Below are 25,366 nucleotides of genomic sequence, written 5' to 3' on the forward strand. Positions count from 1 at the left end.
TCCCCTTCACTGGGTTTCCCTTTATTGTTACAATAGTATAGTTCTTCATACACAGTCATATGTCCATCATTGCGGGCATGCACAATGGCAGAGAATCCATCATCCTATTGTTAAGATAGTAAACAGTTTCATTGGGAGTCCATTTGCAGTCTGGAAGTAGAGATGCACAGTGCATTGTATCGTCACATCTGGTTATGATAGTTGCCATTACACAGTTACTATACATACCCTTAGACGAAAAGCCACAATACAAAATCAACTATAGGAAGCAAAATAGAAATTTAGGGCCCGGCGCGGTGGCGCAGTGGTTAAGGTCCTCGCCTTGCACGCCCGGGATCCCATATGGACGCCGGTTCTAATCCTGGCAGCCCCGCTTCCCTTCCAGCTCCTTGCCTGTGGCCTGGGAAAGCAGTTGAGGATGGCCCAAAGCTTTGGGACCCTGCACCCGCGTGGGAGACCCGGGCTCCTGGCTTTGGATCGGCATAGCATCAGCCGTTGCGCTCACTTGGGGAGTGAATCATTGGACGGAAGATCTTCCTCTCTGTCTCTCCTCTCTGTACATCTGCCTTTCCAATAAAAAATAATAAAAATAAATCTTTAAAAACAAATAGAAATTTAAAGCACCATGCAGTTAAATAATATGCTACTGAATGACTAATGTGTTGCTGAAGAAAGGAGAAAGAAAATCATCCTTGAAAAAAGTTATACTGCTGTATGATCTATGAGTCAGAAGAAATGTAATCACAAGAAAGTGTTTTGAAGAGATGAAACTAAAAAAAAATCAAAATGCATGAGATATAGTTGCTGCTTATCTTTGTGAGAAATGATACCTGTAGGTAATAAATACATATGTTTTGTTTTCTTAATCCAGTATACCAATATATGATGTTTGATTGATGAGTTTAAGCCATTTACATTCAGGTTTAATATGTATGGGTGGTACTTTGGTCCTGTCATTTTGGCAATGGGTTGTTCATTGGTTTAGTCTTCTGTTATTATTTTACTGGGATGTTCTTTACATTTACCTTTGGTTTTGGTGGGTGCTATTCCTCTTCTCTGCCAAGAGAACATCTTGAAGCATCATTTGTAGGGCAGGTTTGGAAGAGGCATATTCTTTAACTTTTTTTTTTTTTTTAACTGTGGAAGAATTTTATTTCATTTTCAAAGACAAAGGAAAGCTTTGCTGGGTAAATTATCCTGGGCTGACAATTTTTTGCTTTTAGAATCTAAAATATGTTGCTCCATTCTCTTCTGGCCTGTAGAGTTTCCTGTGAGAGGTCTCCTGTGAGTTTAATTGGCATTCCTTAAATGTCAATTGATTTTTTTTTTCACATGCACATTTAAAGATCTTTTCCTTATTTTCAATTGAAGAGAGCTTGATTATCATGTGTTGTGGTGAAGATCGCTTTTGATCATGCCTGTTGGGAGTTCTGTGCCCGTCCTGGATATAGTTTCCCAATTCTTCCTCTAGATTAGGGAAATTTTCCCTTATTATTTCATTGAATACACCTTTAATCCCAACTTCTCTTTCTGTACCTTCTGGGACTCCCATAACTCTTCTATTTGACCTTTTAATAGTATCTTTCAATTCTTGAATACTTTTTTTTTTGACCTGACCCTGCTGTGCTTCTTGCTTTTTGTTTGTTTCCTCCTGGTGACAGGAAATACCTTCCAATTCTCAGATTCTTTCTTCTGCCTCTTTCATTCTATTTTGGAGATTTTTCATGGTACTTTTAATTTGCTCCACTGTATTTTTCATTTCTGATATATCAGCTTTCATTTGATTCATTTCCTGTGTGACATATTCCTTAAATTCCTTGAATGCCTGCTTTACATGCTTCTTGTTGATAAGAAGTTTTATAACAAGTATTTTGAATTCTGTATCCCCCATTTCTCAATGTCTTTCTCAGTTAATTCTGAGGTTGGTAAAGCCTTTGCTCCTTTGCAGGGGAGTCTTCAGTAATATTCATTTTGCCTTTGTCTCTTCTTTTGCTCTTGGTCATTGTACTTCTGATTATCAGATTCTTCTCCTTGGGTTAGGTTTCTAAGCTGTGTCACCCACAGGTCTACAGTTTGATTTTACCTATTGCAGTTGGCACATGGCTCTTTATTCGAGGTCACTTGTGCCATTTGCTCCAGCGAGTTTCAGGTCTGGGTTCTTATGTTAGATTTCCACCATGGTCTCCTCATCCCAGGTGCTGGCTCACTACTATCCACTCCCTGTGATACTGTGCTTAGGCTACACCATTGTTTATACAACCTTTCTCCCACTTCCAGTTGGAGCAGGTTCCAGGATTAGGGAGACATCAAGAGTCCGATATAGGTAGGATGTTGGTGGTGATAATCTTGCCAGAACCCATTGGCCATTAGGTCTGAGGGCCACACGGACCTATTTTGACCCGTATGATGCCACAGTTGGTATTATTTTCCTTTGGTGCTAGTACAGTGTACTGAGCTCAGTGAGTTGTCCCTGAGCACAGCGCATGTGCAGCTTGCTGTTGTCTGCAGCCTTTTTTTTTTTTTTTTTTAAGATTCATTTTAGTTTTATTGGAAAGTGAGATACATAGAGAGGAGGAGAGACAGAAAGATCTTCCTTCCGATGATTCACTCCCCAAGTGACCGCAATGGCCAGTGCTGTGCCAATTCAAAGCTAGGAGCCAGGAACTTCTTCCAGGTTTCCCGCATGGATGTAGAGTCCCAAGGCCTTGGGCCGTCCTCAACTGCTTTCCCAGGCCACAAGCAGGGAGCTAGATGAGAAGGGGAGCTGCTGGGATTAGAACTGATGCCCATATGGGATCCCGATGCTTTCAAGGTGAGGACCCCAGCTGCTAGGCCACGCACAAGGCCCTGTCCCTGCAGTCTTAAAGCCTTTGCCACACCATACAAATAGTGCATGATGTGCCACTACTACAGTTCTTGATCTGCTGACCATCAGGTCTGAGGGTTACCCAGACCGATCTTGGCTGGAACCTGAAGAGTCCACGTTGTTGCAGTTTACAGAACCAGAAATGAGCTTACTCTTCAGCTCAGTGCATGCTCAGTTCTTTCCCTAGCCTTTGTTCCTTTAGACAAAATGGCACCCAATTGGGCTCTAGGTGGCAGACTAGGCTGTGAAATCCACCCTGTTCCTGCATTGCCCATCTGGGATCTGCCACTCTGTCTCTGTTCCTGGTCAAATCAAACAGACCAGCAGGACAAGCAGTTCTTTGGCTTCACCTCCTGAGCCCCAGGTGAATGTCCCTTCCCACTGGTTTCTGGTGGAGTTCTGGCTGTTGCTGCATTTCAGATTACCACTCACTGGTCTCCTGTCGGTGCTTCATCCCCAGACCCTCTCCCTGTCCACGTTACTGGCTCTGCTGGTTGGAGCACCGGGGTACATTATAGTGTGTCCTAGTGCCACCCCTGAGCACTTTTTCTGAGTCTGGTGGCTATCTGTGTCTTTCTCTTAGAAATATCCAAGCCATTCCTTTGTCCTTGTATAAGTGAAGTTCTGGTTGCTGAGTCCTGTGGATGTTTGGCCATGAGCCTCTGGCCCGATGTGGGATGTGCAGACACTTTCCCCATAGGGGAGGCTGTCCCTTGGTTCTTTGGCCTCTTTCCTCTGCCGTAGGAGCTGCTATGTGGACACAGCCGTGGGGTCTATTTCCTCCATCACCTCTGGGTTAGGGGTCCTGTGGGAGAAGTCTGTGCCCCAGTCCCTGCCAGAATGTGTCCCTCTCCACATCCTTCTGCCAGGTTCCAGCTGCAGGTGTGACACTGAGGTCTTCAGTCCACATGGAGATGCTCAGGAGCAGGTGATGCTGCTCCACACTGTGTCCCCTGTGGGGTCTGGTTCTCCCAGCGCTGCTCACTGACGACAGTGTCCTTTCCTCCTGGGGCTGTGGCTTTGTACAAAATGAATTTCACAAGGATGTGGTTGCCTTGGCACAAATAGAAAATCAAGTAAGCAGCAGCAGAAAGCAGCAGCCAGCGTAAGTCTGCAGGAGGTCTCTGGGGCTCCATCCCAGATGTGTTAGCTGGGAGTGAGCAGCAGAGGCAGGTGCTGCTTCCTGCAGCCCTAGCTGCTCAACCCCAGCTGTGGGAGGGGCTGGGTTGGCTCCCACCCTGCAGCTTCTGTTCTGGAGAAATCCCAAAGTGTTCCACACAGGCTCCTTTGACTGATGAAGACATGTGCCCAGGAAGATTGCTTTGAACAGGTCAGGGAAAGAGGACGGACTCACCCTGTCCAGCAGGAAGGAGAATCTGCAGTTTCCCTGGGGTTGTCCTGCAGTGCTGAGGGCAACAGAGAAGGGAGAAGCTAGAGGAGAGAGCATGGCAGGGCGGGGAGCTGTGTTAAAGGGGAGAAGGTGCCTGTGGCCAGAAGTGCAGGCACTTTTGTATTAGTGACCAATTGCTACTTCTATGTAATGTTAAATTATCAACTGGCATTTGCAGTGGGCTAGAATCCCACAACTGTCAATGGCAGCCTGTATATGCTTGAAGTGCCTGTGGGAATTCATTCATTCATCAGAGGCTCATGGGAGTGGGGGGCGGTCTCCAACATGGAGGCTCCATTCTGAGTGCTTGGCAAACAACATGTGCCTGACCATTAAACTTACACATGAACTGGATCAAGTAATGAGGAAGGTCCATTTCGCAATGCTGTAGGTGGTGATCCATAAACAGAGAAGTGTGGTAAGAGCCTTGGGGCTGGCTGTGGGCAGGGCTTCCAGTTTTCTGCAGGCTGAGGGGTGAGCAGAGACTCCCAGGTGGGAACTGTCCCTGGGGCATCAGGGGCAGCACAGTCCCAGCAGAGGGAGCAGCCTGTACAGTGGCTCCTCCAGCACAAGGTAGCTTTCCCACAGAGACCAGGAGGGACTAGATGCTTCATCCCTCAGGACAGGGCAATGGGGTGGGCTCATCACTCGGTAAAGGGTGTTGGGTAAACTTGCCTTCATCGGAAGAATCTGCTAGGATGGAGATGAGAGCCAGGGACCTGCAGACACTGCTGGAGGGAGGCGATTGTGAGCGATGAGCTAGTCCTGGAGGCTTAGCAGGGCCACAATAGCTTCCTCCAGTACCCACAGACCCGTCAGGTGACCCTCAGAGCAGGCAGTGCTGCCTTGTGGAGCCCAGGCCCTGTGTGCTGGGTGCAGAGGCCATGCGTGTGCTCTCTGATTTCTCCCTTAGTCCCTGTTTCTGGGGAGAGCCCAACAGGCCTCAGCTTCCTGTCCCCTGGGATGGCCCATGGACCAGGTTGGGGAAGGAGGGACTGCAGGCTCTTGGCCACTGTCCTTGGCTGTGGGATGCGCACGCTGAGCATGTGTGGGTCTTTGTGAAGTTGGGTGTGGACACCAGGAGGCTTCCCTCTGTTCTTAGGGACACCGGCTACCCCAGGACTGGGCAGGTATATGTGTAATTGACAGAGTCACCATGCAGGGGAGCATCAGCTGTTCCCTCCCAGTCTTTCTCCTCCTGCAGACCCATGGCCTGTGGGAGTCGTTCCTACACTTGCCTGACAAACGTGGTGCCTCTGTCTTCCTTGGAGCTCTGGCTGCATTTTCCCTTCCCCTGAATTCTCATGTAGTTGAGGAACCCTCATGTGATAGACGTGTTCTCTGGTGTTGCAGGTGGTTGGAGGATGGGAGTCTTGGGGAACCAGGGAGGTCTCCTGTGGGTGAAGTTTCTCTGTGGCCAAGGAGAAGGGAGGAGTCAGCACAGGTGGGGACCCAGGGCTGTGAAACAGCTGGGTCTTTGAGGATTTCTTCTCTCCTATTCCCCAGAGTTGAGGCCGAGGACATAGGAAGCTTGGGCGGCCTTTGCTCACAATCTGGTTGTGCAGATACCATAGCCCTGGGACTCATTTGGTGTCCAGAGCAGGACATCCCTGGCCAGGTGCATGACTAGCTCTGTGCTCTACTAAGGAGATGCCTGCTCTTCCTAGTGTGATCACATACTGGGCATGGCTCCTTGGGAGTGCCCCAGCTTAGTTTGGAAGCCTGGCCTGTGCCAGTGTCGTGGGCGATACTGTGACTGTCGTGCTGGCGCAAGGCACTCAGGGACTCAGCTGCCCAAGGTCACAACTGGGGTCTGAGCCTGTGCTCACTTGGCCAGCATTGTGATTTTTCTGGGAGGGGGTGAGGGTGGGGAGAGGCACACTGTCCCACCCGATCCCATTTTCTCAAAGCAGAGGGGGCCTGTTCTTCCTCAACCACCCTGCCCTGGCCTTGGCAGCAGCACTAGGCAAGAACTTAACCTGATGTGCTGGGAACATTGCCTTGGCCTCCCCTGCCTCTGGCCCCATCTCCATTGGCCTGGGATGCCTTGCTCGATGGGAGGGGGGCCTTGCATGCACGGGCTTCCACCAGGGATCTCCTGGTAGGGAGCAGGGAATCAGCTGCTCAGAGGGTGCTGTGGCAGGCAGCAGGTGCTCACTCTATGTGCCATGTGCTGTGGAGCCTCAGGGTGGCTCTGGACGGGGCGGGCCTGGGCAGGTCCCATGTGCACAGGGAGGCTTTGTTTTCCCACACTCTGAGTGCCTGGCTGCCTGAGTCCCTTGCTGCTGGTGCTCCTGTGGCTGCCATTCCTCCCTGTGTGATCTGCCACAGGAAGTCACCTCCAGAGGCCCAAGGGGAGCCTTTTATGGGGTCCCTGGCTGGGGAAGTGGGGAGGTACTATCTGGCAGGTGGTTCTCCTGGCATTTCCTCCTGCACAGGGAGGAGGGTCCCACATGGGACTGGGGATGGAAGTTGAGGTCTCTGTTAAGGGAACAGGAGCCTGTCTCTTCTCACTGGCTCAGTGCAGGCAAAGTGAGGGTGGTGCCAGGGCCCCTGGGGGTCAGGCTGAGGGAGAGGAGTGACAGCAGCATTTTGTGGCCATGCCCTGTCCCCATCCTGTATGTCAGACCATCTGTGTGTCCTCCCCCACTCCTGGGCCTCCTGACCTGTTCCTGGCCTCTAGGTGGTCAGAGCTGGCATCAGGGACAATCCTTGTGATTGCTTCCATAGGGGGCTGCCTGAGGGAGAGGGATGGTGAGTTCCTGGGGTGTGTGTGCCCTTGCAGACCCAGCCTGGGGCAGATCCTGTGTGCAGGTCAGGGCCATGGGGCTGGAGCTCTTTTGGGCCCTTCTTCCAGCTTGGTCTGTCCCCTACACTCTCATGTGTGACTCAGCTTCATGGTCAGGCAGCCATGTGGCCTGGGCACTATGGGAGGGCACGACTCCTGTGTCACAGCCAGGAGACCCTGTCCAGGTGACACCCCTGGCATGGTAGGGCAGGTATGAGGTGGCTCCTGTCCTCTCCAGGGCCTCAAGATTGCTCAGGATTCCAGTTCTAGTGCTGGTGGCTTTTACAAGTCCTCCTCTCAGGGGACAGGCTCCTAGGATGTGCTCCTTCACCAGGGATGGTAGGAAACAAATGAATCAGGAACTCAACATGGAGATCCCTGTCCAGGAGGGTTTCTGTGGTGAGGGTGGCCATGGCAGAGGCAAGCATGGTCTAGCCCAGGGTCTCAGAACCCTGAGTTACCACTTGGAAGAGGATGCACTGAGGGCTGTGACCTGGCTGTGTCTGTGCTAGGATAGAACCTGGCAGACATAGTTTCAGTTTGTGGCAACCTGTGGGAGCAGCTGTCTGCAGGGGCAGGAGGGCACTTGCAGCCTGGGAGCTGGGCAGGGCAAAGGCCTGGGACCTCCTTGGCTTGGGGCTTTCCAGGCATGGCAGGGCCAGCTCAGCCTGTCCAGGGTTGCTGCTCTGGGCCATCTGTGCCCCTGGCCTCCTGGTGTGCTGTGCAGGTGTGAGGGGCTGGCTCAGGGATAGGGAGAGGAGGTTGAGTACAGCGTGAGCTGGGCAGCAGGATAGACAAGAAGGGTCCCAGCAGAAGGAGGGAGTGTGACTCTGTGTGAGCCTAGAGGACAGGGCTGAGCCCTGTGGACATGTGGGGGCTGCTCTTGGATCTCATCCTCCACCATGATGCCCTCTGCTCCTTTGCTTTGTGGTGACAAAACGGCAGGGTTCATGTGGATTGAGGTGCGGTAGAGGAGTCAGGGCTGAGAAAGGGGGTGATAGGAGTGCTCGTGGGGCATCAGTATCCTTCCCACGAGGGCTGGATCTGAGTTTTGAGAAGAGTGAGAGGTCCTGAGGGGATAAAAAGCTGCCTGGAACTTTGGTTCTTTCTCCTACAGTCTGTGAGCCTGTCTGTTGCAGATGACCACCAGGTGGCGCCATCCGACCATGCCAGAGAAATCCAAGCTGGCAGACCATGCTGTCTGTTCCTGAGCCCCCTGGTTCCACTGAGGCAGCCTACCATCTGCAGAGAGGGGCCTGATTGCCCAATGCTGAAGTCTCACCAACAACATCCTGAGCCCTTCTATTTCCTTATCTCGTAATTGGAAAACAATGGTGAAGTCATTGTGGCACTTTGGGTAAAGCTGTTGCCTCTGGCTCCAGGATCCCATTTGGACACATATCCATATTTCTGCTGCTCCATTTCCAATCCAGCTCCCTGTTATGGTCTGGGGAAGCAGTTAGGATGGTCCAAGTCCTTGGGCCCTGCACCTACACTGGAGACCGTGAAGAAATTTTTGGCTCCTGGTTTCAGATTGGCTCAGCTCTGTTCATTGTGGCCCCTTGGTGAGTGAACTAGTGACAGAGGAATTATCTCTCCATCTGTCCTTTTCTGGTTGTAAATTTGCCTTTAAAAATAAAATAAATGTTTATTTATTTATTTATTTATTTATTTTATTTTGACATTCTTTACATAGTTAATTAGGGTAAGAAGGTTCAACGGCTATAGGAAAGTGGATAATACTAGTATGTTTTCCATATTGTTAGCTTCATGTTTAAAGGGGGATATTAAGGGAGAAGCCCACCCAATTTCCCACCCTCCCCAGGTCCCGGATGTAGGGCATGCTCTGAGGTTCTTGCTCAAGTGGTTTTGATATTGCCACAGTTATGAATCGCTGCCAATCTTGCCACTCCAAGCACTATGAGGTCTTTGAAAAATCCACTGATTGACATAGTCCATCATAGCTGAGATGGTTGGTTGACCTGTTCTGTCTTCTCTCTTTTCTTCATTAGGGTTCTGAGTCCAGCATTTAGATTAGGAAGATCTCCAAAGAAACTTCTTGTATGTGCTAACAAGTACAGGGTCTGGCACCGTCCATCGCTCCAATCAGCTGGTGGTTGCAATTGCTGGGTTGGTTCTGTTTTCCCTCCCGACTTCCACTGGAACCAATGGGTGTTGCAGTCCAGCCTGGTTCTGCCCAGCACATACTTGGCCCTCACATAAACCAGCGGGAGCTGCAGCCTAGGTTGGAGCGACCCACAATAACCCCCACCAGGCCCACCCCCTACCCTGGTTTGCCAGTAAGTGTAGCAGTAATCCAGTCTGTCCCACACCCCATTCCACCCCAGCAGCTGTCTTAGTTTTATGTCCTCCTGTGGGAGTGGTAACCCAAGAGGGATGAGCCCACTATTTCCCTCCCAGGCCTCTCCCACTCCCAGATTCCAGTTGATGCTGCGTCTAAGCCCAAACAACCCTCGCCCACTCTAATTTTGTTTGCACCAGTAGGAATAATCTGCCCAGCCCGGCTTTTCCCTGATCTAGTCCACATGAGGCGCACAGGTGTGGTAGCTCTGCCTAGTCTGGTCTGCCCCCATCCCAGCCCATGCTCTCCTGCGGAAGTAGCTGTCCTGCAAAGGAACCCTCCCTTATTCCCCTGCCAGCTCTGCCCACTTCCTTTCTTGTTCTCAGGCTGGTTGGGCGCTGCGGTCCCTTCTGGTACAGGCAACCTCACCTCGGCATTCCATAATGTGCACTAGTCTTTGTTGCGACCGACCCTGGGTCGACCCACACTGGTGCCTGGATTTGCCAGTGGATGATGTGGACAGATTCAGCCTGGTCTTGCCCCCACATCTGCCAATTGTATGCCAGTGGGTAGCTTTCCATGGCCTTTTCTGGGCTGTTTCCTATCATGTTTCTTGCGTTTACCTGCTGGGTCTGTGTCCTGCCAGAGGAGTTGCCCAGGCTCCTCCATCAGAACCTCTCCCAATGCCAGGTTTCACGCTTACCAGTGGGTCCATGAGCCAGCCCTACTCAGTCCACCTCCTGTCATAGCAGGAACTGTGGCTTTTCCTGACTGGCCTTCCACCCAATCTGGTTCTTGCTGTTGGATGTTCCAGCCCAGCCATGGTTTGTCCATACCCACATATGGCTCACACATGGCTTAGTAGGGGTTTGAGACCCTGCCTAGTCCATCCCACATCTGCCCTGGTCCTCCAGAACACCAGGGGGAGTCGGGGTCCGGCCCAGTTCGGTGCATCCAATCCCAGTCCACACTTGTGCCAAGGGAGACTACAACTGTTTCCAGATCAGAACGCAGCCCCCCTTCCAGGCCACGCGCCTCTTGGTGGGAACCTCAGTTCAGCTAGGGTTGTCCCCTTTGCTCCCCAACCGGGTCTGTTCCCAGCCATAGATCACTTGCCTGCCAATGGATGCTCTGACTCAGCTTGGCACAGCCCCTCCCCTGTCCCGAACTCTGCCTTAGACACTGTGGCTTAGCGTCCCTGGCTCCCACAGACCAGTAGGTACAAGAGCCTAGCTCGGCATGACCTCTGCTCCCTCCTGGTTTCTAGTTTTACTTGTGGGCTAAGGTTTGCTCAGTCGTGCCTAATCTACTCTGTTCCATTACCAGTTGACACATTGGCCAGCTGTTGGAGCTACTTTTGCAGGACAAGCCCCAAGCCATAGCTTCTGCATGACTGGTATTTGGTGCTCAGCATTATTAGTGATTACAAGTTTTGCTAAGGAAGAGTTACTGCCTGTTTCAGGTCCAAGAAGCACAACAGGTTCAACCTGGAGCTAATTAAGCAGCAACTCAAAGAATCAAATCCCCAGAGCTCCCCGGCCGGGAGGCCAGCAGGCAGAGCCTGGCACCAAATGTCGCACTGGCCGCCCAAGAGCAGCTCAGCACATGGCGGCTGTGCACAAGGCGGCTGTCCAGGATCCAGACATGAGACGCCCTGTCCTGAGACCCACCAGCTGCCAGGAGGCTGCTGGAGGTTTAAATAACCCAGGCCCAAGGTCGCGCCCCTCCCAAATCCCATTCACCGCCCCATGAGGACAGCGGGTGGGTCCCGGACCTGCCCAGTCCCGGAGGCCTCCCCCCCTCGGTCTACTCACCCCGAAGGAAGCGGCCCCCGAAACCCAGCAGGCCCGGGGAAAACAGCTCACCATGTGCACGTGGCGGCTGTCCGGGATCCAGAAAATAAATGTTTATTAAAAATTTAAAAAGAAAAATGTAAAATGATGTCAGGCTTGTAATGCAGTGGGTTAAAATTCCTCTTGCAATGTGAGAATCCCTTATAAAGCCAAAATAAAGAAAAAAAAAAGCAACAAAATGGGAAAAATTGTATTTCTCTGTGTGTTAGTGTGGATTCAAGTATTAAAATTTGTGACTGCAGCTGTGCCATGTGGATTATCCATGATGTGTGTGTAACTGTGTGTATGCAGTGGGAATGTACATGTTGGCAGGCATCTCACTGTTGAGTCTGGGAGGGGAAGTAGTGAGGGTGGGACAGAGACAGGGCTCTGCTGCCATGGTGACCAGGGGAGGGAGTCTGTGCAGGGACAGGGACCACAGCGACCTGCAGAACAGGAGGGGCTGGCTCTGCTGTAGGATCTTCTGGGTGTGTTTCAGGCTGGTGTGGCAGGGATGCCTGCCCTGAGAAGGGCCCTAAGGGGTACAGAACTAGGGTGAGCTGTGGTGTCAGGGGCCTGGGATCCTGGTGCTAAAGAGCAGGGTTAGTGCTCCTGGGCGGGGCCCTGCTGGGAGGCAGGACTGAGTGAGTGAGGAATGAATAAGGTGGACACGCAGGGATCAGCCCAGCAGCTGCCACCCCTGGTTCATTCTGTGTGGCTGGGAGGGGTCTCTGTCCTTGCTGCCTCCTGGTCATGGCTGCTCCTTGAGATAGGCCCAGTCCAGGCCAGGCAGCAGAGCTCCAGGGTTCCCTGTAATGCAGGCTGAGCTGGGCTGGGGGTTCTGCCCTCAGTAGGAGTGGACAAGGGCCTGCCTGTGAGTGGGAGAAGATGAGGGGCCCTTGGAGGTCTATCTGGGGTCCTGGAGTCCAGGAAGGAGGAGGGAGAGAGTTTGTTCAGGCATCCTGCAAGATCCACCTGCTGCTGCATGCTGTTGTGTTTTGCTCAGTGCTGCTGTCTCTCTCAAATTGCTGCAGGCATGTTGGATGCTTTGAGACCCTGAGTTTGATTGTCCCTCAACTATCATCTTAGTGCTCAGTTGTCTTCAGCCATAAACCTTTGCATGCTTGGAGGTTTTCCTTTTATTTAATTCAAACTTACAAGTACTGATAGTTGAAATAGTTCATTATTTTTGAGGATTTCTCATGAGAGGCTGGCATTGTGGTGTAACATGGAAAGCTGCTGCCAGCAATGCCAGTGTCCCATATGGCTGTTGAACAGAGTCCTGTGTGCTCCACTTCTCAGTCAGCTCCCTGCCCTTGTGCCTGGAAGAGCAGCAGAAGCTGGCCTGACTGCTGGGACCCTGCACCCATCGGGGAGAAGGAGGAGGCTGGTGGATCCTAGTTAAGCCTGGCCCTTCCCTGGTTTTGTGAGAGAACCAGTAGGTGTGAGATCTCTAACTGCCTCTTCCCTCTCTAACATTCCAATAAAAAAAATAATAAATGGAGCTTCTCATGGCATGCAGTATCCTTGTGTCTTCTCAGTTTCTGCCTGCCCAGTGGCCACCACTCCCAACACCTGAGCTGACCTTAGCCTTGGCTCCCTGTCTCACACTCAGTGTCTTTCTGAGAGCCCCTAAATGTCTGTCACAGCCAGTGTGTGCTGCATTGTGTTAACAGCTCCCGGTGTCTGTCATCAGCAGGAAGCCCACTCAGCCTGCAGCCCATGCTGTGCTGACATTAGTCACCTGCACCTTCACCTTCTGGGTCAGGATTCCCTGCTTTGGTCATGTTGACTGTGCAGACTGGGGACAGTACAACCTCAACCACTCTCCCAGGCTGTCTGAACTGCCAGTGAGTGTGGGTGATCTGTGTGAGTAGACACTCTGGTTAGTCACAGGCTCAGGTGTCGCCATGGGAGGAAGGGAAAAGAAAGATGCACGTGATTCTGCAACAGCTCTGCTTCTCATTGTAAGTTATTTGAGAGAAGAGTAACAGAGACAAGGAAAGTCAGATAGAGACAGGGTGAGATGTGTGTGTGTGTGTGTGAGCGAGACAGAGACAGAGAGAAAGAGAGCCCGTTCTTCCATCCACCCTTCAGTCCCCAAATGGGGACTGTATGTTAGAATGAGAGAGAGAGAGAGAGAGAGAGAGAGAGAGAGAGAGAGAGAGAGAGAGAGAATGCTCTTCCATCTACTGCTCACTCCCCAAATGGATATAAAAGCTGGGGTTGATCCAAACTGAATCCAGGAACTCAGAACTCCAACCAGGTCTCCCACAGAGCTGTCAGGAGCCCAAGCACTTGGGCCGTCTTCTGCTGCTTTCCCAGGCACTGCAGCAAGGAGCTGGATCAGAAGCAGAGCAGTCAGAATGTGAACCAGCTCTCTGCTATGGGATGTTGGCTTCACATGCAGGAGCTTAACCAGCTGCACCAAACCTCCTTCTCTTGGGACAGGTTCCCATCTCTTACACAACCTTTGCTACTTTCAGATCAGCCAGTCAACCTTTGTTGTTCCTTAGCTGTGTCCCACATCCTGCTATGTCTTCATTTTCGAGGAGCTTGCTGATGTCTGAAAAATCTTTCTCTTTCCTTCATCCTCAGACATGTACTCTTTATGCTGACTTGGCACGGTTGACCAGGATCAGTTTCTTGTAACAGACAGAGCCTCAAGCTCAGCCAGTGGTTGCAGCCCCAGGTCCCCAGGTTTGGAGTGATCATTTATCCCTGGGGAGCCTGTGGGCTCCTAGGTTCCTCAGTGAAGGTGGGAGCTCTCCAAGCCTTATCCCTCTGTTCACTCCTTCCCAGCCTGGGCAGTCTGTCTGCTGCTTGCCCATCTGTTGTCCTTTGTCCCAGCCATCTGTGAGGAGTGCAGGTGTTTAGATGCTGTGACCAGCATTGTCGTGGAGATGAGTGCAGCCCTGACCAAGAGTGAAGGGAGTGAAGCAAAGAGCAGCTGCGGAGTGAGTCTTATCATGGCGCTCATGTGTGAGCTCAGACACAATTCCAGGAGAGCAAATCCCTTTGGCCTCCTCTGGCATCAGGAAGTGGTGTCTGGAATGTTAGCTGCTGGCCTTGTGCCTGCCTGAAAGCTGGGGGCATGGACCTGGGGTTGATAGGTGGGTCAGAAAATAACCCTCATGCTCTCTTAACAAATGTAGAAACTAATTTTTTCAATTAAGTATTTCTCCGTTGTACAGTTTTATGGATTAAAAAATCAAAGAAATTTGTTTTTGAGAATTTCCCCCTTGGTTAACTGTTGTTTCATTTTAAGGTTTTATTTTTATCCTAAATGAATTAATCTTATATCACTGGAAAGTTAGACTGAGAGAGAAAGAGAGAGGGAGGGAAAAAAAGACAGACAGAGATAGGCAAATGGGGAGAGATCCTCTATCTGCTGGTTCACCCCCACATGCAGTAGCCAGCGCTGGACCTCTCTGAATTCTGAGTCCAACCCTCCATCTTGGTCTCCCCTATGGGTGACCCAGTGCTTGAAGGACCATGTGCTGCTCCAGGGTGTGTGTTAGCAGGACACTGGACTGGATGCTGAGCACTGCAATGTGGGATGCAGCTTTAACAGTGTTGACTTAACTGTTGTGTTTTTGTGCAATAGCTGTTCCTTCTTTTATTTTGGATTAACACATCGAATTTTTCAGTATATATTTTTTTCATGAAAATTTTCTTTGTTTCTTTTACTGTCTCTCTCTCTCTCTTCCTTCTTCCCCCTCACCCCATCTTCCTTCTTTCTTGCTTTATTTCAGAAGGGCAGAGTTACAGAGAGAACAGGACACAAAGATCTTCCATCTGCTGGTTCACTCCATAAATGGCTGCAACAGCCAGGGCTGGGCCAGGCTAAGCCAGGAGCCTAAGATATGTCCTGAGTGAATGACACAATACTTGAGCCATCTTCTGGTGCTTCCCCAGGCCATGAGCAGGGAGCTTGATTGAAGTGGAGCTGTTAAATTTGAAGGATTTGAATCAGTGCCCAAGTTGGGGGTCCTTACAGCAGTTTCTTATGAATCTGTGTTTCTATAGAATAGCAGTAATGTCTCCATTTTCCTGTTTGTTTCAAGATTTATTTATTTTCTCGTGAGATTTACAGACAGAGAGACACAGAGAAAGATCTTCCATCAGCTGGTTCACTCCCCAAGTGGCAGCAACGGTCAGACCTGAGCCAATCTGAAGCCAGGAGCCAGGAGCTTCTTCTGTGTCTCCATGTGGGTGCAGGGTCCCAAGGCTTTGGGCCATTCTCTACTGCTTTCCCAGGTCACACACAGGGAGCTGGATTGGAATCAGGGCCACCTGGGATTAGAATTGGCACCCATATGGGATCCAGCGTTTGCAAGGTGAGGACTTTAGCTACCAACCTATTGTGTCAGGTCCTCCTTTTATTTTTTAAGCATTTTTTATCCTTATTGGAAGGGCATATTGTACAAGAAAAAAAGAGAATCACAGATCTGTATCTTCCATCATCTTGTTCCCTCACCAAATGGTGCACTGGCCATAGCTGAGCTGATGTGGAGCCAGGAACCAAGAGCTTCCTCCTAGTCTCCCACTCAGGTGCAGGTTTGCAGGCTTTTGGGCTGTTCCTGTCTGCTCTCCCAGGCACAAGCAGGGACTGAGGGGGAGGTGGAGTAGCAGGAGCATGAACCAGTGTCCATGTGGGATGAGATGCTTGGTGGAGGATCAGCCAGTTGAGCCAATGTGCTGGACCAGTAATGTCTCCATTTTAGTTTCTGATTCTACTTATCTTACTTATCTGAGCTTTTCTCAAAACTTTTTTTTTTGTTTTTGTTTATGGTTCGTCTGGCTAGATATTTGTCTATTTTATTTTTGTAAAACCAACCTATATTTTTGTTTGCCTCTCATATTTCCTTCATTTCACTTTCATTTATGTCTGCTCTGATTCTGGTCTCTTTCTGCCTATTAATCTGGTATTTGGTTTGTTCTTGTTGCTCTGTGAACAATGACCTTGGTACTTTTATTGGGATCACATTGAACCTGTAAATTGCTTGGGGCACCATGGACATTTGGATCATATTAATTCTTCTCAATCAGAATCTTGGAAGATTTTCCCCATTGTTTGTGTCTCATGTTCTTTCATTGAAGTTGTGTGACTTTCACTGTCGAGATCTTTCACATCCTTGGCTAAACTCACCCCAAGGCATTTCACTTGTTATAGCTGTTGTGAATGGGAAGACCTGGTTCACACAGGGGCTGAAGCACATGTTCTCATGTGTCTGCCTCTCAGAGATGTGAAGTTCATGTTCCCCAGTTTCTGAGGGAGCAGGAGCGTCTCCTATCAGATCCCCCTGGGAAGGATTCTGGGCTCCTGTCTGATCTGCTGCAGCTAAAAGCCCGAGGGAATCAGAGCTGGGATTGTCTGAATTTGTCAAATGCTCTAAAATAAAAACAACCTTTCCCTATTAATGTCTGTAGACTTTTATTTCTTGTCTTAAATGCTTATTCTCTTGTTTATTCAGTGTTGTAAATTCTTTCATAGTTCCCCTATTACTTTTGGTTTTCAGGGGATGAGGCCATCCTAAGGACACATGAGGGAGACAAAACTGCCCTCACTTGTTCCTGGGAAGTGAGCCAGTGGAAGGGAGCCTCTCATGGGTCTGTCAGTCTTCATCTGCCAAACAGACGAACATAAACTTTGACAAGAAAGACTCTGTAAGGAAAGCTCCATGGACACCTCTAAGGAAGGGTTGGGAAGAGCCCCTGGACTGGCCATTCAGTAAGCTGCTGAGAGGGGCTGCAGCCCAACTCCCCGGGGACGCAGAGACCCTGACACCAGGATCCTTGTAGACCTTGTGCTCATCTGGCTGCCCCTCTGTGACCTTGGTGTAGACAGTAACAGGAAGTACAATTTCTGCCTGGGGTCTGTGAGTTTTTACAGAACATGATCCAACCTGGGAGGAACACTGTGCAAAACCTCAACGTTGTAGCCACTGCAGTCAGAAGAGCAGGTAACCAAGGTGGGAGTTGAGGGCAGCTGGCCTGGGAGGTGAGGGCAATGTCAGGGATGGGCCTATAGCGTGCAGGTTGGACACTCACTGCAGGTGTCCCTGCCAGGGCAGGACTGCTAGTTGGTGTCAGAGAATCAGAGACCTGCTTGGAGGGAAGGAAAAGCCCCTCACTGACCCATGGAAAGAAGAATTCTGAGGGAGAGTCAGGAAGTGAACCTTGTATCTTCTGGAGCAAACAGAAGCATTTCCATCACACCACAGAGCTGCTAAATGCAGACGCCCAGGCTGTCAGCACAGACAGCAGTCCTAGTGCAGGCCCAAGGTCAGGGTCAAGGGTGTGAGCTGTGCCCTCTGTGCCCAGCAGCAGGGCTGTGGTTCCCAGCTGGGACCAGCCAGGGTGAGGCCATGGATTCTGCTCCTGGCTGTGCAGCCTCAACCAGGTTCTCTGCATTTCCTCTGCCTTCAGTCAGCTACAGTGTCACACAGCCAAGGGAAAGGTAACTTATCAACTTCTGGATTTCACTGTGGGCTTCAAGGCGTGAGAATCTGTGTGGGGCACCATGTGAGGCAGCAGGATCCTGGGAAGTTTCGTGTTCTCAGCTGTGTTCTCTTCCTGAACCTTCCTCCTGCTCTGCCTCACCAGGAGAGAGGGTACTGTGTATCTCCAATGTCCTGTGTCATCAGTGACCAGCTCTGCCCTTTATTTAACCCTTACTGAGAACCATGGACATAGGTGTGAGCACTTGGCCCAGGGGTGGAGACGCAACTTGGGATGCCCAATCCCATCTCAGTGCTCAGTTGGAGTCCTGGCTCTACTTTCTGCCAAGCATCCACCCAGTGCACGTTCTGGGATGCAGCAGATGATGCACGAGGACCCCTGGACTGAGTTTGTGTTCTGGGCTTTGGCTTGCCCCACTCCCAGCATTTTGGGAATGAGCCAGGGGATAGCGAGTACTCTCCTTTCTACAAAGATGAAAAAACCTTCAAATAAATAAAAATAATTTTTGACTCCTACCACATCTTGTAGTGCTATCTGCTCAAGGGCCTTGGGCTTCCCAAGTGTGGGTGACAGTGGGGTTGATTGCTAGGCTTTCAGAGAACTCAATGCACCTTTGACCTTGGCTGTGCTGTGTCTGGATGTGAACACTAGGAGCTGAAACATCACAAGGTGAGACTGTCATGATTGCCCCTTCCCCCTGCTAAACAGGAAGGTGCCCAGTGTGGGTGGGTTCTCCCTGGGGATTATACAGGTGACTTGGACTTGGGACTCCCTGCCCTGCCCAGAGCGTCAAGAGTCCTGCCCAGCACAGCAGCCCCAGGACTGTCAGAGGTCAGGATGGAGGTGTGGCTCAGAAATGGGTGCATGTGTTTCTCATCTCATAAGCCGGAATATCCTGAGTAAAATCACTAAGCTGTGCCACATGTACCCAGACCTCTGCCAGAGTGGCCCCTCACCGTGTAGGTCCCAGGGCCCAGGTATGCTCACGTGATGATCCTTCAGGGGAGGTTGAGGTCCAGGTGGGGGTCCTGTCTCCCCTCCTGCTGCCAGAATGTGACCTGGGGTGGCACTGTCAGCACCCACGTGAGCCACACACAGATGCCCTGCCCACTCTAGACTGTCTCAGCCCTCCCTGTGCCCAAGGGATCCCCTAGCACATTTGTGGTCCCTGGTTCTCACAGTGACCCCAGCACTGCAACTGCTCAAGCCATGGGCTTGGTTCCCCACTTAGCTTTGCCGGTCCAGGGCTTGGTGCTGTGCATGCACTCATCACTGCCGCTCACTTCCTGCGTGTCCCATCTCCATTTCTGACTGCAGACATGGTCCATGTGGAGCTACCTCCCGGGGGTGTCTTCAGTACAGAGAATTCCTTTTCCTCATCCCCAACTCATGGTTACTACCAACCCCACAGTGTCACTTCTCACTGACATCCCAGCTCCCGCTGTTCCTGCACTGAATGCCTGGGCAACCCCTTTGGAATCCATCCTCTCACAGTGATACCATACCCCCACTGGCATAGCCTGAAGCCCTGTGTGTCCTCCACAACACTTTGTTATCATTCCCTTGATGCAGTCTACAGGAAGTGCAGTGTATCCATCTGCAGAAAAATCTAGAACCTCATATCTCCCATTAGCTCATGCTCATACCCAGCAGGTGACTGGCATCCCTGCCTGGACATGGCAGCAGCCCTACAGCTTTGTCTCCAGCCTCTCAGTCTCTCAGCCCCATCCTCACACAGCAGCCAGGGTGGTCCCTGGACAGGAGAAGGTGCACACGTCCTTCCTCTGCTCGGAGCTGTCTCAGGGCTCCCACCGTACTCAGAGCAAGGGCTGAGCCTTCTAGTGTGTTGTCTGCTGCTGGATGGTGATGCTGCAACCCAGCCTTCTAGACAGCTTACTGCTTTGTGTTTCGACCAGTTCCTGCCCAGGGCATTTGCACTGCCCATTCCCCTGCCTGCACAGCACCTGCCCAGACACCTTTGCTGGTGAGTTATTGTGTCCTTCCAACCTTCCTCAGGGTCACCTCCTCAGGGCAGTGCACACTGGCCATGGTGGTGAGAGACTCAGCTGCCTCAGCCCTCACAACCACTCTGGACCACCTTGCCCTGCACTGGGTCTGGCCCGCAGAAATGTAATCTGAGTATTGAGTATGTTGTACCTGCCCTTTCCAGACCCTGTGGTTCATTAGTGGAGTTGAGACAGAGGCCAACTGTGGCTGCTGCAGAGCAACATCCTGTCCCACTGGTGTCCATACAGCCTGTGCTTTCTCACAAGTGTCCTCTGCCCTCCTGCCTCCCATACACCTCTGCACACACAGAGGTAAAGGCCACCAGAGCTCACACACAGGAAGAGCAGGTGAAATCAAGTAACAACACTAAGGAAACAATTGGACATGGGAAGACAGGAGCAAGTGCTGAACCCAAGCCTGAGTTTTGACTGTCCTGGCCTCGTGCAGCCACCACTGTTTGGGTCCATGAGATAGGACCTGATGGCTACATCTGAGTCCTGTGATGGCAGGTGTTGGTGGGCACATCTTATCAGAGAGATCAGGACACTGGGGTAGCTGAACCAAGTTGGCAATGACCATGACAAAGCCTGATGGACTGAGCACTGCCTGGGGACAACCCTGTCCCCACAGTCTCTCCTATCCCCTCCTTTAACAGACTGAACACAGCAAACACATGTTTTCAGGAAGGTTTATGGTGCTTCTGTTTATTTTCTCTGTTCACTTTTTGGAATTTTCTTTAAATTTTCTCACTAACGCCTCTGACAAGAATGAGAAAAATGATATGTTGTTCAGATTTGCACAGGGAAGGGAAAAGCTGCAGCATGTGCACCTGACTTGAGACAGGGATGGAGGTGCCCATGCTGGGCTGGGAGGGCCAGGCTCCCACCTCACACTGTGCTCACAGGAACACACTCAGATGCCTGTGCAGGAAGACACAGGATGAGGACTTGAGCATGGTTCTATCCCTCTGTCCCAAACAAGGCAATTGTCTTACACTACAGAAAAAAGGTGACAAACTCAGGTTACTACACATGGGTCAGGAACAGCCAAGCACACATGAAAATGTGCAAATGCAAGGAATCCCCCAGCCCCTCTGTGTCCCCTCACACTGCCCTTTCTCCCGCCAGGCCTTCCAGGTCTTACCTTTCAAGCTAAGCGAGAGGAGTCAGAGCCCTGGGCACTGTCCCCACCTGGAGAACCAATCAGAACTTGGTGAGAGCCCCAGAGTTGTGGCTGCAGGAGGAGCTACTGGGTGGGCAGGGCAGCTTCTCCATGGACATCTGACTATGGCGAGAGCCTTGGAGACTCCCCTACCACCACACACCCCAGTGCTTACCTGCAGCCCTTGTGTAGCTCCCTCCTTCTCCACCTGTGAGAGAAAACCACTAGTGAGAGGCAGGGAGAAGGCAGGGCCTGAGGACATGCCTAGAGGGAGCCCAGAGGACTGGGTCATGTTAGAGAAGATTCTAGAACTGTGACTGCAGACCCAGGAGGTGTGTCCTCAGCTGGGACCTCCCCCTGAACCGGGGCTTCTGGGTCTTAGATCCTCATGAGTAGTGTCTTCCCTGTGGAGTGTTCATGGTGTACCTTCACTTATGCTTCACACCAGAACCAGTGTGAGCACTTGGGGCCCCGCTGGGGGCCCTGGCAGACAGGAGACTAAGACCCAGCCCTCACCCTGCCCTACCTGAACGCTTCCTCTTCATCATCACAACAGTGACCACAGCTCCAATGAGCACAGCTGCCAGGAGGAACAGGCCAGCGATGACTCCCCACATGGGCACAGTGGGCTGAGGAGGCTCTGAGAGGGGAAGGGACAATAAGGGGCTCTGACCCCAGGTCTCAGCCCTGTCTCTGCTGAAGGCTCTGCCCCTCACTGCCCTCCTTACCCCATCTCACGGTGAGGGGCTCAGGCAGCCCCTCATGCTCCACGTGGCATGTGTATCTCTGCTCCTCTCCAGCAGGCACCAGCACAGCTGCCCACTTCTGGAAGGTTCCATCCCCTGCAGGCCTGGTCTCCACCAACTCCATATCCTGGGTCAGGTCTTCCCCATCTCGGCGCCAGGTGAGTGTGATGTCCTTGGGGTAGAAGCCGAGGGCCCAGCACCTCAGGGTGGCCTTCTGGTCAGAGACTGGGTGGTGGGTCACGTGTGCTCTGGGTGGGTCTGAGGGAAGATTTGGACAATTCATGCCTTTCATGTTCTTCATGTGACACCAAAGCTGCATTCAGTGTCCATCCTGGGAGTGGACAGGAGGACAGGGGTGGGGAAGCAGTGCAAGGCCAGACCTGGCCTGGATAAAGACAATGGGATCATCTGCTGTCTGCAAAGATGTAGAATCAGGTATGGTTCAGGCTGGGAGGACCCTGGTCTCTGACAGGGCAAAAGGGATTTCATATTGACCTGAGTGGAGTCAGGGAGACTGAGAAACCCTGGAGTGAATCCTCCCAGTGCATTGGCCTGAGGCTGAGGACAGGCCTGGGAGGGGTCACAGCTCACAGGACCCAGCAGGAGTCCAGGGCACCAAGAGGATTCTTTTTAGAATTCTATGCCTGCACAATCCAGGTCCCTTTTTCACACTGAGGGAAGGGTGGGTCTCTGTCTCTAGACCCAAACTGCAGGAGGACATCCCCGCTGTGGCTGTGAGAAGAGAGTGACTCAGTCCTGGGTCCCACTTTCCTCCCCTCCACCACAGTCTTAGCCTAGCACACCTGTGCGATTTAGGGTCTCGTTTCCCAACTGCAGCAATCTGTGCAGCCACTTCACGCAGTCGTTTTCCATGTAGTCCCCATAGCGCTCAGCCACAGCTGTCTCCTCCCACTTGCGTTTGCTGATCTGAGCTGCCATGTCGGCTGTGGTCCAGGTGCGCAGGTCCTCATTCAGGGTGATGTAGTCGGCACTGTCGTAGGCCCACTGCAGGTACCCGCGGAGGAAGTGTCCTTTTGCCCCAGTATCACAGCCGTACATCTTCTGGAGCGTGTGAAAGTCTGTCCCAGGCTGGTGGTCAGCCCTGGCCACCCAGCTCCGCCCCCGCCCTCACCCATCCGTGGGGTTTTCAGCGGAAATCAAAAAAGGAAACCCTGACATTTCCCGTGGACTCTCATGGCCGATGGTCTCTACAGGGCGCGCAGTCTCGGGGTGGGGGACCTTGGCCCCGCGGACCAAGAGCGCCCTGGGCGCACGTGGGGAGGGGTCGGGTCACTCACCGGCCTCGCTCTGGTTGTAGTAGCTGCGCAGGTCCTTAAGGTCCAGGCGGTTAAGCTTTGAGTGGTCCTTAGCGAGCTGTAAGTGCCTATTCAAGAACTCTTGCTCCACCTGCTGCATCCACGGCTGCAGAAGCTCAATCCTCGGGTTCTCGGCGTTGCCATCGAAGCGGGCGAACTGCGTGTCGTCCACGTAGCCCACGATGATGAAGCGGGGCTCCCCGAGGCCGGGCAGGGACACGCCGGTGCTGAAATACCTCAGGGAGTGGAAGCCTGGGGGAGAGAGGGGCTGAGACCAGGGCCGACACCTGACTGGAGCGGGATGCTGCAAGTGAGTTCGCTGGGGCGGGCAGAGAAGAAGGGTCCTTGGGGTCGCTAAACGGTAAAGGGGCGGCAGGAAGGGGTCTGGGTGAAGGGCGGGCGTGAGCGGCTCCCCGGGGTCCTGTGTCCCTCCCCGCGCTCCCCTCGCTCCTGCCCCGCAGAGCCTGTCTCCCTCCCGACCCGCACTCACGCTGCCGGGTCTCAGTCAAGGTCAGGGCCCCCGCGAGCAGCAGGAGGAGGGTTTGGGGCGTCATGGACCCCATCCTGAAAGTCTGGGGAAGACTCTGATCTCCCCACTGGGAGTGACTGCGCTGATTGGCTCTTTCAGAAACCGCTTGTCCAATGGGAGTGCTGGCAGTGTTGTGTCCCAAATGTCTTGGCAAAAGGACCTGACTCCCAATCAGGAAACTGGCATTGAACTCCACAAGGCTGGGCTTCCCCAGCCCAGATCTGCCCTGGGACTGCGTCACTGAGAGCCACCCTGGGAATCTGAGCCTTTTATCCCAGGTTTGCACTAGCACCTGGCACAGAGGCTCCTTCTGCACCATCTTCCTGAGACCGACTCAGTGACTAAGTAAGTCAGTGATTCTCAGATGTTTTGGTTTCAGGATGCTTATGCTCTTCAGAATTAGTGATGACTCCAAACAGAAACAGAAGTTGGGATATATATACCAATAGTTCAAATTCAGAAGTGGAAACCATTTTAAATATAATTGACTCATTAAAAATATCCCATGGCTTTTAAATGAATACTGTTTTTACAAGAAATAACAATTTTCAAAGTAAACAGGATAGTGAGGAAAATGAGTCTTTACATTTTGACCCTCTGCACCTTTAGTTTAGTTAGAATACTGAATTTTCGCTTGTATTCTACAGTTCGCCTGATTTTTTTTTAAATTGTAGTATGTGGGGAAAAAAACCTAGCATGAGCAAATATGTAGGGAGACTATCTTAATAATGTATCCAAACAGTTGTGAATATTCACCCTTGATCATACACTAAAATTACACAAGTGCCAGCTTTTAAAGATTATTTGCAATGTATAAGCTGAAGCTCTATTGTTGTATATTTTGTTTTCTGGTGTGTTAAAACTCATAGGTTCATCCTGCACACTGATTGGATTTTGTGCTAATGCATGATTTTTTTAAAGCATTCTGTAATGCATTGTATGACCACATGTATGTATAATTTGGAAATAATTTTAAATCTCACCTTCAGTAATATCACAGATTCTAAGAGAAAAGATTGTAAGTACTGGGAAGCTGTCTAATTTATGGTGATGGATTCAAGGTTTCACAATTCCTGTTTTCCTTTTTAGAGTTTAGGTGTCATCTAGGGCAATCAAAGAAGCAAACTCTTTCTATCTTTAGAGACATGACTGTGGAGTGGTAGCCAGTAACACTCCATGGCAGGGGTCCACGGTTACTGCCTTGGCTCTGCTGTATTACTGGATCAGCTGTGAGACATGGGATAGGGTTGAGAGTTGGTGTGTTGCTCCCTGCCTCCTCAATATGTACTGGAGTATGTCAACCTGAGCCCTCCATTCCCTTTTGAGCATTGCATTTGATCTGACCAATGGCCTTTGGTGTTGACAAGGCCCAGTGGTTTCATGTTCTGCAGGCTCTTGAGGCATCAGGATGTCTGCTTTGAGGAACCAGAATCAGTGGATGTATGTCCCAGCCTCTGCCCACAAGTATCATTTTATAACTTTTTTTTTTTAGGGTTAATGGATGGTAATTTTGTCCTGTCATTTTAGCAATGGGTTGTTCATTGATTTGGTCTTCTGTTGTTATTTTACTTGGATGTTCTTCCCATTTGCCCTTTTTTGGTGAGTATTATTTCTCTTCTCTGTCAAGAGAACATCTATAAGCATACTTTGTAGGGTAGGTTTGGAAGAGACATATTCTTTGAACTTTTCTTTACTGTGGGAGAATTTTATTTCATTTTCAAAGACAAAGGAAAGCTTTGCTGGGCACATTATCCTGAGTCGACAATTTTTGCTGTTAGAATCTGGAATATGTTGTTCATTCTCTTCTGGCATGTAGTTTCCTTCTAGAGGTCTCCTGTGAATTTAACTGGCATTCCTTTATATGTCAATTGATTTTTTTTTCATGTGCACATTTAAGGATCTTTTCCTTATGTTTGATTGAAGAGAACTTGACTATTATGTATCGTAAAGATCTCTTTGGGTCA

The 25,366-nt window shown here is 51.0% G+C and overlaps 2 protein-coding genes and 2 pseudogenes across 3 annotated transcripts; all 4 read right to left on the reverse strand.

The window, feature by feature from the left end:
* LOC121167200 overlaps positions 1-25,366 on the reverse strand; it is a 188,090-nt pseudogene that overhangs the window by 137,223 nt on the left and 25,501 nt on the right.
* Positions 1-25,366, reverse strand: part of LOC121167178 — a 193,429-nt pseudogene that overhangs the window by 115,753 nt on the left and 52,310 nt on the right.
* Positions 1-25,366, reverse strand: part of LOC121167192 (patr class I histocompatibility antigen, A-2 alpha chain-like) — a 185,892-nt gene that overhangs the window by 3,727 nt on the left and 156,799 nt on the right.
* Positions 20,797-23,436, reverse strand: LOC121167199 (patr class I histocompatibility antigen, A-2 alpha chain-like). 3 transcript variants are annotated; one of them, XM_040996596.1, is made up of 7 exons: positions 23,364-23,436; positions 22,856-23,125; positions 22,361-22,636; positions 21,540-21,815; positions 21,338-21,451; positions 21,002-21,019; positions 20,797-20,849 (listed from the first exon to the last, which is right to left on the reverse strand). In XM_040996596.1, the coding sequence occupies exons 1-7, from the start codon at positions 23,434-23,436 to the stop codon at positions 20,797-20,799; spliced, it is 1,080 nt and encodes a 359-aa protein (XP_040852530.1). The 3 variants fall into 3 exon arrangements, with proteins under 3 accessions (XP_040852530.1, XP_040852528.1, XP_040852527.1); XM_040996594.1 differs by having other exon boundaries at positions 20,797-20,840; positions 20,987-21,019; XM_040996593.1 differs by having other exon boundaries at positions 20,797-20,840; positions 20,987-21,035; positions 21,333-21,451.

Source organism: Ochotona curzoniae, unplaced genomic scaffold (assembly GCF_017591425.1).
Source record: "Ochotona curzoniae isolate NIBS_2020 unplaced genomic scaffold, NIBS_Ocur_1.0 patch345, whole genome shotgun sequence".
Classification (NCBI taxonomy): Eukaryota; Metazoa; Chordata; class Mammalia; order Lagomorpha; family Ochotonidae; genus Ochotona; species Ochotona curzoniae.